The sequence below is a fragment of the Macrobrachium nipponense genome, chromosome 11 (genome assembly GCF_015104395.2).
Source record: "Macrobrachium nipponense isolate FS-2020 chromosome 11, ASM1510439v2, whole genome shotgun sequence".
NCBI lineage: Eukaryota > Metazoa > Arthropoda > Malacostraca > Decapoda > Palaemonidae > Macrobrachium > Macrobrachium nipponense.
In genome coordinates, this window is record NC_061087.1 from 95,301,118 (window position 1) to 95,321,117 (window position 20,000).

General features: G+C 37.2%; 1 protein-coding gene across 2 annotated transcripts in view; it reads right to left on the bottom strand.

Annotated features, from left to right (window-relative positions):
• Positions 1-4,466: 4,466 nt before the first annotated feature.
• Positions 4,467-20,000, bottom strand: part of LOC135207586 (trypsin-1-like) — a 123,432-nt gene continuing 107,898 nt past the window's right edge. The window contains exons 1-6 of one of the 2 annotated variants that reach the window (XM_064239443.1): positions 14,684-15,250; positions 13,823-14,021; positions 7,310-7,424; positions 6,516-6,714; positions 5,908-6,065; positions 4,467-4,952 (exon numbers count right to left, since the gene is read on the bottom strand). In XM_064239443.1, coding sequence (XP_064095513.1) covers positions 4,746-4,952; positions 5,908-6,065; positions 6,516-6,714; positions 7,310-7,424; positions 13,823-14,021; positions 14,684-14,759 — 954 coding nt within the window. In that variant the 5' untranslated portion in view covers positions 14,760-15,250 and the 3' untranslated portion in view covers positions 4,467-4,745. Of the gene's footprint in view, positions 4,953-5,907; positions 6,066-6,515; positions 6,715-7,309; positions 7,425-13,822; positions 14,022-14,683; positions 15,251-20,000 lie in introns of those variants that run through there. The other variant, XM_064239451.1, reaches the window with a different exon arrangement.

Here is a 20,000-nt window from a genome sequence, read left to right on the forward strand (position 1 = left end):
ATTTTTATTCAGTAGATTAAACCTATCCGTATGGAGCAACCCCACGAAAAGGGGACACTGACTTGAAATTCAAGCTACCACGGAATATGGTGCTCATTAGGAAGCAGCAAGAGGAAGTCACGGGAAATACAGAAAGAAGAGATCAAACTTACTGAAATAGAAGGAAATGAATTAATAAATTTAATATATATATTATATTATAATAATATATATATATATATATATATATATATTATATAGATATTATAATCAGAGGAAGACGGACGAAAACCACACATCACTAGGCTGTCTAGTGATGTGTGGTTTTCGTCCGTCTTCCTCTGATTATGTCGCTTGGAGTAGTTCCCTGTGCCTTGTATCACTATATATTATATATATATATATATATATATATATATATATATTTAATATATATAATGTATGTTTATAGCAATGTTCTTGCTGTTATTAATACAAAAATATTTGGTATGTTTATAGCATGTTTCTTGCTGTTATTAATACAAAAATATCTGGTGATATTTATGGAATTCTTATTTTGATTTTTGGTGTCTATTTTTGGCACTGCAGATGGTAAGATATATAAAGATAGATTATTATTGCTGATCAAAGGAATTTATTTTTGTTGTTATATACGGCACCGCTGTTGGTATTCCCATCGATTTTTGTTGTAATATACTACAGCACCGCTGTTTGCATTCCCATTGATTTGTGTTGCTATATACGGCACCACTGTTTGTATTCTGTGCATAAAAAAAAAAATAAATAAAAAAGGAATACCGCTCATATTAACGGAATTCTGATTTATATTCTTTATTCACGACAATGTTGTTGACATTATCAATAGCAAGGAATAATTTGGTATTAATTGAATTGTTTTTTATTATTGAAATAAATTCCTATTACTTAAGAAAAGAACGTGATTAATTGCACCCAAGTGCAAATAATCGATGCCTTTATACGTTGCTCATGCAATGCTTAGATCTAGTTACACAATACTAATATCAATATCTACCTTGCCTTAATCTCTCTGATTCATCATCATCATGTTAACTTTGTTATTTGTGATGTATATATAGTGATTACACTTCAGATGTACAATACAATGATATTTTTATATATATAATTTTTTCCTACTTCTGCTGTTTTATTTTCCTATCGCTCCTTATTTTCGTGTACGTCTCACTGACATCCATCTCCAAGCCAGAACATTCGAACGCGAAGTTATCGCTGGTATAGTAGATTCACATCAAACGGGCTGGAAAGTTAAACTCTCCTCAGTCTCTCTCGAGAGCTCACATAGGCAGGTTGTATATTCCATCTCTCCTGAGGGATATGTCTTTCAAAAGAGGTGGAACATACATCCTGCCTATGTGAACTCTCGAGAGAGACTGAGCAGAGTTTCCAGCCCTGTGATTGGCTTATCAACAGCCAATCAGGAGCGTCGTAAGGGACGGGCCTAGACATCACATGCACGGTTGAAGTGAATCTACTATAGCCATGTATGTGGTCGCTACTAATGGCATCCGATGCAGAACTCAAACTGTATTGTTTAAATTACTTGGCGTCTAATTTGACGTCACGCGACCCTCTCTCATCCATAGTGCGTACGTACGTACGTTTGTCTGCACGCACGAGTTTTCTAGGACGATTGATTGACGGGGAAGGAAGGTGGCATAGCTGGGTATGGCTGTAGGTACACACCTTGGCTTGATGGAGTGTCTTGGCAAAGTTTATTTTTTTATTTTTTATTTTATTTTTTTTGTAACGAATGGGGGGGTGGGGTAATACGAAATATTGAATTCATAATGGAGGCATTGTCAAATGAAAGTTTTTTTCTTTTCGGTCAGTTTAAGAACATTCATTTATAAATACGTTTTTTCCTGTGCATTTCTTTGGTGGCGAATTATTATAGAAAATAATGATGATGGTGATGTGGTGGAGAAATGACTGGGGTCTAGTCTACTTCTTGGAGAGAGAGAGAGAGAGAGAGAGAGAGAGAGAGAGAGAGAGAGAGAGAGAGAGAGAGAGAGCTCAGTTGGTCACGGTTGATTCCTCGCCCAAGAAACTTGGTCAGGCAGGACACTATGCAAGGTTAGGTTATGATATGTATTCCTTGGGCTGTCATGGACGCGATGATTGTGGTGAGTGGGGGGGGGGGGGGGTGATGTTAAGGGGGATTCAAGATTCTCAGAAGGGGGGTGGTTAGGGATACTGCACGTATTACCTGAATAACAACCACTTAAAACTTTATCTGACCATTGGAGAGGAACTCTCTCCTTCCGGTTGTCATCTCCATGTACTATGTTATTTTCGTATGCATACAAACACGTAGTAGGCTATACACGTTGTATGATAATAATAATAAACACGCAATTATATTTACAAGGACTGCTCGGGCACAGAACCCAACACTGTATTGCAGCATATGTAAAGCTTATCAGGACAGACAGGTACTCTCTCCTCTCTCTCTCTCTCTCTCTCTCTCTCTCTCTCTCTCTCTCAGTAGCGTTGCGTAACTGACTACGCATGGTCGTCGGTCATCTGGGCTTCGTGCTTAATTAACTTTCACCCAATATGACCTTAAGTACTTTTGCATCACAAGTTTCTGTCCACATCTAACAAGAATCAACTTCGCTATCCAATAGACTTTAAAAATCTGCAACTAAATTTGAACCTCTGCTCCTAAAGGCAATAATGATAAACCTATTTTACTCTCATAATCCCACGCCGTATGCGGAACAATGCCGTTATTGATCGTTGAAATCTTATACCCTAATTTGGTAAGCTATATATCTCAATTTCCTTAATCTTTCATCGTTACTGTCATTATTAAACAATAAACATTTGAAAATACCAGACGGAATTGCCATTCATAAAACTGACCAAAATGATCAAAATATATCAGTTATGTATGTGAAAATGTCACGATATTCTAATTATCCGAATGATAATTCACTCATGCTAACGTCTACAAGTATTGCATGACATCAGACACCTTATAAGGTTTCTTATATGTGAGTCGTTTTTTATGATTATGTACATCAGTCGCTAAAGAAAACGGTTATGCACATGCAAGCGGTAACTAAGGGAAATTAGGAGTTCCTATTGGCATTGCATTTCATATTTGGTCGTCCAGTCTGCCAGACTCTGTGTAAAATATAACTCGCCTGAGACTGAGATGTATAGATATGATTTTATTTAAAGAGATTATGAATAAGCAAATGCATAGAGACTAAAATTTGATCACAGATAATGACAGTTTCATAAAGGCGCTAAAATGTTACACATCCTCAATTTTTCACACGTATGGGTTCATATGCTACATGTTGTGTGTGGGTATATATATGTCATAAAGCCAAATACCGCGTGAAATTTCTGAGGCAATTTTCACAGTATGTATAGAAAATATAGGGGCTCGTAATTATACTTTAAATTTATACGCGAAATAAACGTAGCAGTCGTAAATTTGTACTAAACCGACTATTCCATTCAATAGCATCAAACGATAGTAGCTTTCAAAAGCTTCCAATATTCTCTTTTCCACCTCTTGGAGAGAGAGAGAGAGAGAGAGAGAGAGAGAGAGAGAGAGAGAGAGAGAGAGACTGCACACGTTCATGATGAAGTCAATGATAGTAATGATTACGAATAATTTTCCCAATAATAATTAATGATACACTTACAATGTTATAGGAACTTCTATAAGGAAGGTTCAAAAAAGGAATGCGAAGAAAGAAAAACTAAGCTAAATTGACTATGGCGATTATGGTGACGTCATTACTACTACAGGTCATTCATATCTAGTGACCTACCAAACTACTGACATGCAGTACTTAACAAATGTACTGTATGGATTAATGAGACATTGATATTAGTGAATGCTGGTAATGAGGACACGAAGATATCGTTATAGTTTTACCACAAAGGTTAAATTGCTAGAGAGAGAGAGAGAGAGAGAGAGAGAGAGAGAGAGAGAGAGAGAGAGATTCACATAGTTACCTGAATAGGTTTTCACTTAGTTCCGTGCATGTTGTCATACTTTGTTTGTTTGGTGTTTTTACGTTGCATGGAACCAGTGGTTATTCAGCAACGGGACCAACGGCTTTACGGTGACTTCCGAACCAAGTCGAGAGTGAACTTCTATCACCAGAAATACACCGAGGTGGCAGGCCAAGACCATACCGACCACGCCACTGAGGCGCTGCATGTCGTAATACAACCAGGTTTCTAGAAGTTTTGTGTCGGTTATGACCGAATCGTGGAACTATATCTGGAAATTCATAGGTTCAAAAGTAGTGCAACTACTTATTTTTTTTTTTTTTATTTGGGTAGGCTGACATAGTTTATTTGTTATTGTTTACCTGATTTGTTTTTCTTTGTTACTCCTTTTTCACTGTTCATTATTTACGTCTGATCTTCCTTTACTGGACTCCTGTGTACCTTAATACTGATAATCAAATATTTCAAACTATCAATAAATAATTATATTATTCTATTTAGGCATACAGTTTCCCAGCTACTCGGCAGGCAATAAAGAGCTTTTTTATGCCATGTCAGGACTAAACATTGGCATGAATCCAGCTCTGAAAGTTATATGCATTCATGCCACATTAACGTATACATAAATACGCATTTAATCCACATCATAATTGCCATATATGATAATCTGATCGTGTGTAAGAGCGAGAGCGAGTGTACAATTATATTCTCACAAACACATATTGACAATTAGCTAGATAGTGATTGCTCTAACGGACTGTCTCCTCAGAGCCACGATCGGGAACGTAATGTCCAGATTCTTTGATCGTGTCGATGATCCATTCCAGGAACTTGGAGACGCGGGTGTATACTCCAGGCTGCCGTGGGCGTCCGCAGCCGAAACCGGTCGACACGACGCCGATGGCCACTCTTTGGTTTTCTGCGTTCTTCAGGAGCAAGGGACCACCGCTGTCGCCCTGTGGGATACCGAGTTTTACGTTTATAGGGTCATACATCCATTCTGCTTTGCGTATCATCTACCTATACGACTTGTACCCATAGGGAGAGTGGCTTTTTTTTTTTTATACTTGACTATAGTAGATTCACATCAGCCGTCCATTTGATGTCTAGGCCAGTTCCTTACGACGCTCCCGATTGGCTGTTGATAAGCCAATGACAGGACTGGAAACTCTCAGTCTCTCTCGAGAGTTCATATAGGCAGGATGTATGTTCCAACTCTCCTGAGGGATGCTTTTGAAAGACGTATCCCTCAGTAGAGGTGGAATATACACCATGCCTATGTGAACCCTTGAGAGAGACTGAGAGTTTCCAGCCCCGTGATTGGCTTATCAACAGCCAATCAGGAGCGTCATAAGGGACTGGCTTAGACATCAGATGCACCGGTGATGTGAGTCTACTATAGTGTATCCTGGGATGAGGTTGTTAGCCACATGCCTATATCCACACAGCCTGCAAACCACTAAGGTCGTAATATCTACCATCTACATAATTTCATGCTTAAAACAACAGGGGCAGCATGATGAGCCCTTACGGCTCGTATGCTACAAAGAGGAGCCAAACCCAAGCATTCTTGATAGAGAAGAAAATGGCCTAATCATTCAGTTATTTGCGTTTATGTGTGTAAGTAAAATTCTGAAGGCCCACTGCATAAAATTAATTCTATAAAAATCAAATTCTACCTCAGTACGTGTTAGTAAAGTCAAACTATATCGAAACTTCTGAGAATAGTCAAACTCTGCATCAAATACTTCTCAAAATACACAACTCTACATAAAACTAAAACAGAATACATAAGGTCAACAAACTAACATAAAACACAGGCAGATATTAGTAACGTTCATGCAACTACTCTGAAATACTCTATGATACTGGTTTTTGCAAATGTCACCTAAAAAGAAGAAGTTCACTTACCGTGCAAGAGTCCTTCAGTCCTTCCTCTAGGCCTGCGCAGAGCTGTGTCTCCCTCAATGGGTAGTACCTGCCCAGTAATTCCTCAATCCACTCCCTACATTTTGTCAGCGATAACACCTCCAGCTCCACCTTCTGCAGTGTGTCGGCAAGCTCTCCTCCTCCGAAGAAGAAAAAAAAAAAGAGCTGAAATATGATCGACTACTCGAAGCGTAAAAATTCAGGTTTTTTGGAATTTTATTGAAATTTAAATAATCGAGACAAAAACTTACGGAAACTCATTCTTCCAAGTCAAGTTGAATTGTAATTTAGGCGACATGACGCAGAAAAAATAATCTAATAAAGCTATTGTTACAAAGCATTAACTGACAATAGTAATCCAATATGTCATTGGGATATTTCTACCTGAAATGAACAAATAATTCCACAACTTAAAGGTTTAATAAGTAACAGATTGTTTCTTCGATAAGGTCAATGCCATACCGTGACAAGACAGGCCGGGGGGGGGGGGAGGGGGCGAATTTCTCTACCTCGATTTTATATATATAATTATATAGTTATATATATATATATATATATATATGTGTGTATATAAAGGCGAGGACACATACCTTCTTTGACCTCATCCGTCAAGCCCCACCCAGCCACGGTGACAGGTCGACCAACCAAGGGGTCAGAGTCGAGGTCATCTCGAGACTCGTGTCCGTCTTCCTTCTCGTCGGGGAGACAGACGGGAAGTACCAGGCGGTTCCAGGTGACGTCTTCGGTCAGTTCCAGCAAGGCGATGTCGTTGTAGACCTGAGAACCCGTCTGGAAAAGAAAGGAAACGAAAGGAAAAAGGGGAAAGTTAAGTTTTCTAGTGAGCTGTGGATATGGAGATAAAGGCTCCATCTCGATTTATTATCGATGGCCTGTCAGAGGAGTTGTTAAAAATAAACGTAAAATTAATATATAGGTTTTATAGACTTGGGGAGAATTAATTTAATTGATCCTTCTGTTCACAAGACGGGAAATTAACCATTCCTCACTTACTTTTCAGATTAGAATTATCACATTATTTCAATCTGAATACATTGCCATTACAACTATCCCATCGAGCATTTCTTCCTTTGTGTATGATACACACACACACACACACACACACACACACACACACACACACACACACATATATATATATATATATATATATATATATATATATATATATATATATAAAGTTCATCAAATTCTTTGCGACCTTTCTTGAAATTTCCAAATTTCCGCAAATATACACACACAGTCCTCATAACTTCATGGCTTCTGCTTTAAATATAATAATAATAATAATAATAATAATAATAATAATAATAATAATAATAATAATAATAATAATAATAATAATAATGAAATTTTTAATACTCACAATTAAATACGAAGGGTGAACGATGACATTTTCGACTTGAATGCGCTGCTCAAATTTACTGGGCTTCGACTGAGAATGGGAACCAATCATTGCGACGATACTTTCAGCTCTCAAACTGGAAGAAGAGAAAAAGTACTTTGTAACAATACACGAACAAAGTCTTAACTTGACATGTTTTTTTTATTTCATTTATTTCAAACTGGAAAAAAAATTACTTTGTAACATTACAAGAAGAGAATCTTAACCTGACATGTTTTCTTATTTCATTTATTTCCAACTAAAAAAAAAGAAATTACTTTGTAACATTACAAGAAGAGAATCTTAACCTGACATTTGTTCTTATTTCATTTATTTGAAACTGGAAAAAATCACTTAGTGGAAGGCTTTCAAACTTTGTACTCGAAATTGTACATTTTAAACTACCTGTAATAAAAAAAATGAATAAATGAATGAATATGAACTACTAGAAGCCAGTGCGCTTTGATGATGTTATAGTGAATTCAGTACACTTAAACAAATCATTTCCAAATGTTAAAAACATCCATATGTCATTAATCAGTAGGTGTATAAGCATGAGCATCCATTCTATACGCAAAGATGTGAAGATTTCTCTATAATATTCTAATCACGTGAAGCAGACTTATTTTAAGCAAGATAATGTTTCACTGGGTATACATAGCGGTTATTCTGAATGTGTATCAATAGAAGTTTGGTTTAAAACATATCAATGGAAGTTTGGTTTAAAACATATCAATGGAAGTTTGGTTTAAAACATATCAATGGAAGTTTGGTTTAAAACATATCAATGGAAGTTTGGTTTAAAACATATCAATGGAAGTGACGTCCAAAACACTACTAACCATTACACGAAAAGACCAAAACATCATTCGCTACAAACTACACAGCTCTTAAAATATGAGTTCAATTTGCTGTTCGCCATGATGTGTCAAGTTCGCAATACCATTTTCCATAAAATAATAATGCCAAAACTACGCTTACCCAAATAATAATAATAATAATAATAATAATAATAATAATAATAATAATAATAATAATAATAATAATAATAATAATAATAATAATAATATAACCTCTGTAACACATGTAGTGTTGGATGCTATAGCTGCATCAGCTGCATTCAATTTATACCGAGTTTCTACTTGTCTTTCTTAATATAAATAATAAATAAATAATAATAACAATAATAATAATAAAAATAATCAATAATAATAATAATAATAATAATAATAATAAACTAATACAGCCCAACTAAGAGGGGAAGACAACCAAACCCAGAAATTCCTGAAGCCGAACCAAGTAAGAGACTCTGGGAAACATATGGAGCAATCCGGTATCACACAACAAACATGCAACATGGCTCCAGGAAGTCAAGGAAGAAGAAACAGGGAGAATAAAACAAAGATTCACAGACATCACGACAGACACAGTCAGAAACCAACTAAAGAAAATGCCAAACTGGAAAGCCCCAGGTCCCGATGAAGTCCATGGATACTGGCTCAAAAACTTCAAGGCCCTACACCCACGAATAGCAGAACAACTCCAGCATTGTATCTCAAATCACCAAGCACCCAAATGGATGACCACAGGAAGAACATCCTTAGTACAAAAAGACAAGAGTAAGGGAAATATAGCCAGTAACTACAGGCCTATCACCTGCCTACCATAAATGGTGGAAGTTACTAACAGGTATCATCAGTGAAAGGCTAGACAACTACCTAGAGGAGACAAACACCATCCCCCCCTCCCCCACCAACAGAAAGGCTGCAGAAGGAAGTGTAGGGGCACAAAAGACCAGACTCCTGATAGACAAAAATGGTAATGAAGAACAGTAGGAGAAGGAAAACCAACCTAAGCATGGCATGGATAGACTATAAGAAAGCCTTCGACATGATACCACACACATGGCTAATAGAATGCCTGAAAATATATGGGGCAGAGGAAAACACCATCAGCTTCCTCAAAAATACAATGCGCAACTGAATACAATACTTTACAAGCTCTGGAATAAGACTAGCAGAGGTTAATATCAGGAGAGGGATCTTCCAGGGCGACTCACTGTCCCCACTACTCTTCGTAGTAGCCATGATTCCCATGACAAAAGTACTACAGAAGATGGATGCCGGGTACCAACTCAAGAAAAGAGGCAACAGAATCAACCATCTGATGTTCATGGACGACATCAAGCTGTATGGTAAGAGCATCAAGGAAATAGATACCCTATCCAGACTGTAAGGATTGGTATCTGGGGACATCAGGATGGAGTTTGGAATAGAAAATGCGCCTTAGTCAACATACAAAAAAGGCAAAGTAACGAGAACTGAAGGGATAAAGCTACCAGATGGGAGCAACATCAAACACATAGATGAGACAGGATACAAATACCTGGGAATAATGGAAGGAGGGAATATAAAACACCAAGAGATGAAGTACACGATCAGGAAAGAATATATGCAGAGACTCAAGGCGATACTCAAGTCAAAACTCAACGCCGGAAATATGATAAAAGCCAAAACATACACAATGGGCCCAGTGCCAGTAATCAGATACAGCGCAGGAATAGTGGAATGGACGAAGGCAGAACTCCGCAGCATAGATCAGAAAACCAGGAAACATATGACAATACACAAAGCACTACACCCAAGAGCAAATACGGACAGACTATACATAACACGAAAGGAAGGAGGGAGAGGACTACTAAGTATAGAGGACTGCGTCAACATCGAAAATAGAGCACTGGGGCAATATCTGAAAATCAGTGAAAACGAGTGGCTAAAGAGTGCATGGGAAGAAGGACTAATAAAAGTAGACGAAGACCCAGAAATATACAGAGACAGGAGAAAGACAGACAGAACAGAGGACTGGCACAACAAACCAATGCACGGACAATACATGAGACAGACTAAAGAACTAGCCAGCGATGACAATTGGCAATGGCTACAGAGGGGAGAGTTAAGAAGGAAACTGAAGGAATGATAACAGCGCACAAGATCAGGCCCTAAGAACCATATATGTTCAAAGAACGATAGACGGAAATAACATCTCTCCCATATGTAGGAAGTGCAATACGAAAAATGAAACCATAAACCACATAGCAAGCGAATGCCCGGCACTTGCACAGAACCAGTACAAAAAGAGGCATGATTCAGTGGCAAAAGCCCTCCACTGGAGCCTGTGCAAGAAACATCAGCTACCTTGCATAATACGTGTATGAGCACCAACCTGAAGGAGTGATAGAAAACGATCAAGCAAAGATCCTCTGGGACTATGGTATCAGAAACGGATAGAGTGATACGTGCAAACAGACCAGACGTGACGTTGATTGACAAAGTCAAGAAGAAAGTATCACTCATTGATGTCGCAATACCATGGACACCAGAGTTGAAGAGAAAGAGAGGGAAAAAATGGATAAGTATCAAGATCTGAAAATAGAAATAAGAAGGATATGGGATATGCCAGTGGAAATCGTACCCATAATCATAGGAACACTAGGCACGATCCCAAGATCCCTGAAAAGGAATCTAGAAAAACTAGAGGCTGAAGTAGCTCCAGGACTCATGCAGAAGAGTGTGATCCTAGAAACGGCACACATAGTAAGGAGAGTGATGGACTCCTAAGGAGGCAGGATGCAACCCGGAACCCCACACTATAAATACCACCAGTCGAATTGGAGGACTGTGATAGAGCAAAAAAAAAAAAAAAAAAAAAAAAAAAAAAAAAAAAAAAAAAATAATAATAATAAAGCAAATCATGGTGATGAGTAAACTGAAAGAGATGGCAGAAAAAAGGCTAAGAAGCAAGAAAACAAGGGAGGAACTCAACGAGAAATACAAAGTACAAGAGAGGGGACTAACACAATAGAAGATGTAAAACAGAGCTTAAGGAACCAAAGCACATAAGATCCAACAGTACATGAACAGGAATAAGGGATACAACAGAACAAACTATTCGGAACCAACCAGAAAAGACTATACAGCCAACTAAGAGGGGAAGACACCACCAAGAAATTCCTGAAGCCGAACCAAGTAAGAGACTCTGGGAAAACATATGGAGCAATCCGGTATCACACAACAAACATGCAACATGGCTCCAGGAAGTCAAGGAAGAAGAAACTGGGAGAATAAAACAACGATTCACAGAGATCACGACAGACACAGTCAGACACCAACTAAAGAAAATGCCAAAATGGAAAGCCCCAGGTGCCGATGAAGTCCATGGATACTGGGCTTAAAAACTTCAAGGCCCTACACTAACGAATAGCAGAACAACTCCAGCATTGTATCTCAAATCACCATGCACCCAAATGATGACCACCCAGAAGAACATCCTTAGTACAAAAAGACAAGAGTAGGGTAATATAGCCAGTAACTACAGGCCTGACACCTGCCTACCAATAATGTGGAAGTTACTAACAGGTATCATCAGTGAAAGGCTATACAACTACCTAGAGGAGACAAACACCATCCCCACCAACAGAAAGGCTGCAGAAGGAAGTCTAGTAGCACAAAAGACCAGCTCCTGATAGACAAAATGGTAATGAAGAACAGTAGGAGAAGGAAAACCAACTTAAGCATGGCATGGATAGACTATAAGAAAGCCTTCGACATGATACCACACACATGGCTAATAGAATGCCTGAAAATATCTGGGCAGAGGAAAACACCATCAGCTTCCTCAAATACAATGCGCAACTGGAATACAATACTTACAAGCTCTGGAATAAGACTAGCAGAGGTTAATATCAGGAGAGGGATCTTCCAGGGCGACTCACTGTCCCCACTACTCTTCGTAGTAGCCATGATTCCCATGACAAAAGTACTACAGAAGATGGATGCCGGGTACCAACTCAAGAAAAGAGGCAACAGAATCAACCATCTGATGTTCATGGACGACATCAAGCTGTATGGTAAGAGCTCAAGGAAATAGATACCCTAATCTAGACTGTAAGGATTGTATCTGGGGACATCAGGATGGAGTTTGGAATAGAAAAATGCGCCTTAGTCAACATACAAAAAGGCAAAGTAACGAGAGCTGAAGGGGATAAAAGCTACCAGAAGGGAGCAACATCAAACACATAGATGAGACAGGATACAAATACCTGGGAATAATGGAAGGAGGGGATATAAAACACCAAGAGATGAAGGACACGATCAGGAAAGAATATATGCAGAGACTCAAGGCGATACTCAAGTCAAAACTCAAAAACGCCGGAAATATGATAAAGCCATAAACACATGGGCAGTGCCAGTAATCAGATACAGCGCAGGAATAGTAGGAATGGACGAAGGCAGAACTCCGCAGCATAGATCAGAAAACCAGGAAACATATGACAATACACAAAGCACTACACCCAAGAGCAAATACAGATAGGCCATACATAACACGAAAGGAAGGAGGGAGAGGACTACTAAGTATAGAGGACTGCGCAACCATCGAGAACAGGAGCACGGGGCAATATCCTGAAAACCAGTGAAGACGAGTGGCTAAAGAGTGCATGGGAAGAAGGACTAATAAAAGTAGACGAAGACCCAGAAATATACAGAGACAGGAGAATGACAGACAGAACAGAGGACTGGCCACAACGAACCTAATGCACGGACAATACATGAGACAGACTAAAGAACTAGCCAGCGATGACACATGGCAATCGCTACAGAGGGGAGAGCTAAAGAAGGAAACTGAAGGAATGATAACAGCGGCACAAGATCAGGCCCTAAGAACCATATATGTTCAAAGAACGATAGACGGAAATAACCATATCTCTCTCATATGTAGGAAATTACAATACGAAAAATGAAACCATAAACCACATAGCAAGCGAATGCCCGGCACTTGCACAGAACCAGTACAAAAAGAGGCATGATTCAGTGGCAAAAGCCCTCCACTGGAGCCTGTGCAAGAAACATCAGCTACCTTTGTTCAGTAAATAAGTGGTACGAGCACCAACCTGAGGGAGTGATAGAAAACGATAAGGCAAAGATTATCTGGGACTATGGTATCAGAACGGATAGGGTGATACGTGCAAAATAGACCAGACGTGACGTTGTATTGACAAAGTCAAGAAGAAAGTATCTCATTGATGTCGCAATACCATGGGGACAACCAGAGTCGAAGAGAAAGAAGGGAAAAAATGGATAAGTATCAAGACCTGAAAAATAGAATAAGAAGGATATGGGATATGCCAGTGGAAATTGTACCCATAATCATAGGAACACTAGGCACGATCCAAGATCCCTGAAAAGGAATCTGGAAAAACTAGACGCTGAAGTAGCTCCAGGACTCATGTTGAAGAGTGTGATCCTAGAAACGGCGCACATAGTAAGAACAGTGATGGACTCCTAAGGAAGGCTCAGGATGCAACCCGGAACCCCACACTATAAATACCACCCAGTTGAATTGGAGACTGTGATAGAGCAAAAAAAAAAAAAAAAAAAAAAAAAAAAAAAAATAATAATAACAGGCCTCATTCCAGTAAAAATGTCAACCACCACATACCTCTGCACACAATGGGCAGCTGTCATAACGAACCGCTTGTGAATGATGGCCCCCACACAGGTGTAAATAGTGAAGCTGCTGTTGTAGACATCTGCTATATGAAGAGCAACATGCCAGGGGAATTCTCCAGCCTGGGCATCGACGCCGTTCTTTATCCTGACGAAGGGAGCTTTCGGGTACCCGCACTCCACTTCGGCCACTGGAAGTCAAAGAATTGAGGGTCTTTAGATAACAGATGCTGCTGAGGGATTTTAGCTGTGATTTGATTAGAGAGAAGGTTTTGGGTAGACGGGTGTAAACAGATGTTTTAGTTGTATGTACTGCATTCTTTTTTTTATTTAGTCTTCCTCTCGTTATATATTCACACGCAAAACAGAAACAGAACCCAAACACACACACACAAATATATATATATATATATATATATATATATATATATATATATATATATATATATAAAAAAAAAAAAAAAAAAAAAAAAAAAAATATATGTATTATATATATATATAAATGAAATAATTTGATCACGAAATATATAGAACATGATGCTATGTATAAATAAAGGTGGCATCTACCTTTATACATATATATATATATATATATATATATATATTATATATATATAATTAAATCTTATTAGTTAGCTTGGAAAAGTTACGGTTAAAAAACACAAAGCCTTTTGTCTTCATATGAAAATATCATGGAAAAAAAAAAATCACGGTATTTGCTGTAAACACTGACTACACTACCCGACGGTTTTCTAATAAAAAACATAAAAATAAAAATAAAATGTACCAAGCATAATGGAAAGCAAGACTTAACTTTTAAAGTAAAAATGACCAGATAAAGTGGAAAACTCACAGTTCACTGCTTGAGACGACTCCTTGACGACGTAAACGGTAAGAAGCAGCAAAGAGAATAGAGATAATTTTGCCATTTCACTTTGACACTTATCCTTCTTCTCTCATTTACCTAAACGATGACTAAACTGAACCTGGGGCCTTTTCTCCTTTGAAAAAAAGTGATGAGAGACACTGCTCTATTTCTCCGTATCTCTGTCTTTCAAATTATTGCCTGAGTATCTTTGTACCTCTGAAGAATCAGCTCTCCTGTGGCACCCTAGCGCAAGCAAGACTGACCCAGCTCTGCCTGCCTGGGAATCATGCACAGTGCTTTTAAAAGCACAGTGCGCGTGGGTGTCATCGTGAAAGTCGCCTGCCCTTGGCTGGAAGTTCGCCAAATGTACAGTAACGTAATGATAACGTAGAGTCTGCAATGTCTGCCTGCATCACTCGTGGCCTGGAAACGCGGGCATCCACCTGTAATGAACCTGCCACTTCAAAAGATATATAAAAATGTATGTAACCTATTGTTACGCGGCGTATTTCTGCATTGTTTCGACAGCCATTCAGAGTGCCAGTTACAGTTAGCCAAATTGGGGTGGGGGGTGGGGGGGGGGGTGTTCTACTTCAATATTACAGATGCTAGCTATAGCGGTTGCGTTTGCTCTGAAATTTTTTTTTTTTTAAGGCTTTGTTCCATAAGCCGTTTCAGTGGCGTTTGTGAATATATTTTCCGATAGGCGACAGTAGCAGGTGTATAATAACGATCACTTTATGCCCTTTGACATCACGTCAATAGATGAAAACATACAATCTTCACTAAATCGATCCAACGTCTAAATTTGTGACGCCAAGATAATAATCTTTCACCAACGCCTACACGCATCATCACGATGCTAGGCAGTCTTATGTAAACCAAAGCAACTTGTAAACATACGAAGCTTATAAGTCAAAATCGGTATGGGGAAAAAACAAAAACAAACAAGTAACCTCAAACCAAAGCAACTTGTAAACGTACGAAGCCAATAAGTCAAAATCAGTAGGAGAAAAAACAGACAAGTAAGTTTATATTATCCTTGGAAAACATACGAAGCCAATGAGCCAAAATCAGTAAACAAAAAAAGCAAAAAAAAAAAAAAAAATTTTATAAAACAAGTAATTTCAAACCAAAGCAACTTGTAAACATACGAAGCCATGAGCCAAATCAGCAAAAAAAAAAAAAAAAAAAAAAAAAAATAAAAGGACACGAGTAACATATTATCCTTGAAACCATTTTCGTTCCCATTGCAATGTCACTGGAGAAGCATTTGGATGAGTGACCACCCGAGACAGACACCACTGACACGGTTCCTCCGATGTCGACCTCTGGGTCAGCGGAGCTGCACAACACTGGACCTGGTCCGTATCTGGTCAGTACTTGGATGGGAGCCGTGACCGTCAGCAAGCAACCACTCAGACCAAAATGATTGCTTAAGAAACTTGCATCAGGCGAAAGTACTAGTCTGGTGTGAGCAACAGGTTTCTTTCGATATTCAACGAAATTATTAACGATATTAATATCCCTAGAGAATAAATAATATAATAATATAATAATAACTAAAACTAATGAATAATAATAACTGGAATAATAATAATAATAATAATAAAATAATAATAATAATAAGGAATAATAATAATAATAATAATGATGTAAGATGATCCACGTGGTGTGGATTGAAAATAATATATATAGAAATATAATAAAATAGAGAGCTTTCGCGAAACATGTCCCGATTCTGTGCGGATTTCTTCACCATTTTTTGTTTTTTGACTAAACAGGTAATAATAATAATAATAAAAATAACTAATATAATAATAATAATAATCATATAATAATAATAAAAAATAAAATAAATAATAATAATAATAATAATAATAATATGGTGAAGATATCCACAGTGGTGTGGATGTAAATATATATTTTAGAAATATATATACAATAGAGAGCTTTCGCGAACATGTTCGATTCTGTGCGGATTTCTTCACCATTTTTTGACTCAGGCTATAATAATAATAATAACAATAAAATAATAATAATAATAATAATAATAATAATAATAATAATAATAATTAATAATTCTAATAATAATAATAATAATAATAATAATAATAATAATAAGAACGTGACTGATACAAAGATGACCTCCCCGCCACTGACCTAAACGGAGAGAACTGTTTTTGGCGCGGACAATGACCTACCTATGCAAATATTTATTTATTCATTTATTTCTAAATCTTGCTTTAAAGTACAGGGTCATTTGCTTCGGTCATACGGGCTTAGAGATAACGATCACCCAACGTGGAAGTGACGTATCAGAACACTTGACAAAACATCCGGGAGCATTTCGGAAATGATAAAAAAAATCATATAAAATTTCTCCTAATTACCCTGTACAAAGAGTACACATAGTACGGACAGTTATAACATATATATATATATATATATATATATATATATATATATATATATATATATGTATATATATATATATATATATATATTTATATATATATATATATATAGATATATATATATATATATATTATATATATATATATACGAATATGAAATGTTATATATACTGCATATACTTGTAAACATATACATACATATGTATACACACACATTATATATGCGTATATTTTATATATATATATATGTATATATATATATATATATATATATATATATAATATATATATATATAATATATATATATATATATATATGTAATATATAATAAAGAAACAGGGATACATGTTCTTTAGGCCTGAATATTAAAAACGCATCATCTACATATGTACATTATTTCTAATAATATACAGTTCTGAAGAACATATAATACCTTTGCTTCTTGATTATTTTACCTCAAAACACCTATTTATATATATGTGTGTGTGTTATACATATATATTTGCGTGTGCATATGGAATGCGTGGCCCAGCGGTTATCAACCTCGCATTTGCCAGCGAGATACCCTAATCTGCTGGTGGGAGTGGAAGGCAAGCGATGTCAACCCGTCCCTTGGGAAACCCACCGTGAACCTGTTAACCTCAATAGTGAATTACAAACCTGGCAGTCAGTTGGAAATGGTGGGTAGCAACACAGCGGAGGTGGTGGGGGGGGGGGGGGGGGGGATCAGGGATGGCATGGGCTAGCAACCTCATATATACGTATATGTGTGTGCATATATGTATATGTATATATAAACATGTTTTATTTTATAATCCGACTTAACATCCTCACGAAGTTTGTGACGCAAAATCCTAACAATTTCTACCACGAATCTAGATATACTCAAAGGGTTTTTTATCTGTGAAAGATATAATCAGCTGATCTTTTGACCCTGAATGACCTCTCCCAGCCTCGACCTTTTCTGTGACATTGCTGTGGACGGGCTGACCTTCTCAGCAAACAAGTCGCTTCAATAAAAAGAATCTTATATCTGTGGACGGGTTGACGTTTTCAAGTCTTCAATTTACCTCAATCAAAAGATTCTTATAAACGTTTTGAAAAAACGTCCCCCCCCCCCCCTTTATCAAATTTGAACGTTTTCAAAGTCATCAATTTAACCTCAATCAAAAGATTCTTATAACTTTTGTCTTTATCACATACAAACGTCATCATCAATTTGCCTCAATCAAAAGAATCTTTATAAATTTTTTGCTTTATCAATAAGAAAAACGTCCAATCAATCAAAAAATTTGCACTCAATCCAAAAAGAATTTCCTTAATTTTCTTCTTTATCACCAGAAGAAGAAACGTTCATCATCAATAAACACTCATAACAAAAAAGATTCTTATAACTTTTGTCTTTATCACATAGAAACGTCATCATCAATTTACCTCAATCAAAAGATTCTTATAACTTTTGTCTTTATCACATAGAAACGTCATCATCAATTTACCTCAATCAAAAGAACCTTGTAACTGTATCTTTATCTTTATCAGGGAACGTTAATCATCCAAAGAATCAGTAGTCATTTTGCTTTCGTGACAAAAAAGTCTGCATGAATCGGAAACGGCTCATAACGGCCATTTCACCCGAGACACTCTCATGGCAGGGAAGTTCTTTTTGACATATATATTATACATTTTAGATTCTCGCCTACGGCAGGTGATAGCGGTTTGCCAGTTTGTCGACGCCTCTGTAACGGTAACTGGTAACGGAAAACGGCTCGCCTTTGATCATTGAGCATCCAGCGGCTTGGTATCATATTCTACCCATCTCTGATCGAGTTATTCAACGGCTTGCTATTAATATTTTACCCGTTTCTGATCGAGTTTTTCAACCGCTTGTTATTTATATCTTACTCATTTCAGATAGTTATTCAACGGCTCGCTATTATATTTCACGCGTCTCTGATCGAGTTTTTCAACGGCTTGCTATTTATATCTTATCTATTTCTGATCGAGTTATTCAACGGCTCGCTATTATATTTTACCCATGTCTGATCGAGTTATTCAACGGCTTGCTATTTATATTTTACTAATTTCTGATCGAGTTATTCAACGGTTCGCTTTTATATTTTATCATTTCTGATCGAGTTATTCAACGGCTTGATATTATATTTCACGCGTCTCTGATCGAGTTTTTCAACGGCTTGCTATCTATATCTTATATATTTCTGATCAAGTTATTCAACGGCTCGCTCTTATATTTTACCTATTTCTGATCGAATAATTCCGGTTAACATGACTGAACGAAATATAATGTAGTCATGCAAACACGGGGACTTTTTCTAAAGAGAAAGTCAAGAGTTATCGTCATGCATCTACTAGTTTTGAACTATGTAATATTCACTTCTACCGACCTTATCGTAGTGTATTTGGTTTTTATATATCGTACCCTGTGCAGAAATTCATATTTTATGCAAAATTCAGAGCCTTTGTAACCTTTAGCGAAGTTCAAAATATACTATGCGTTGAACTAAAATTTTCTTTAACCAGATTATCCCCTCTGGGAACAGCATCTCTCTCTCTCTCTCTCTCTCTCTCTCTCTCTCTCTCTCTCTCTCTCTCTCCAGAAAGAGTATTCAGGGAAGAGTTTAATTTCCTTCTCCTGTCTCTTTCTCTCTCATATTAAAATAATGAATAATTACTAAGGCTGAATTCATCTCTCTCTCTCTCTCTCTCTCTCTCTCTCTCTCTCTCTCTCTCTCTCTCTCTCTAATTTCTTCTCTGTCTTCTCTCTCTATTAAAATAAAGAATATACAGGCTTGAAGAAAAGTATTGAAAATTTTTACCTTCGCCTGTTTCTTTCTCTTTCATAATGAATATTAACCAGAGAGGATGA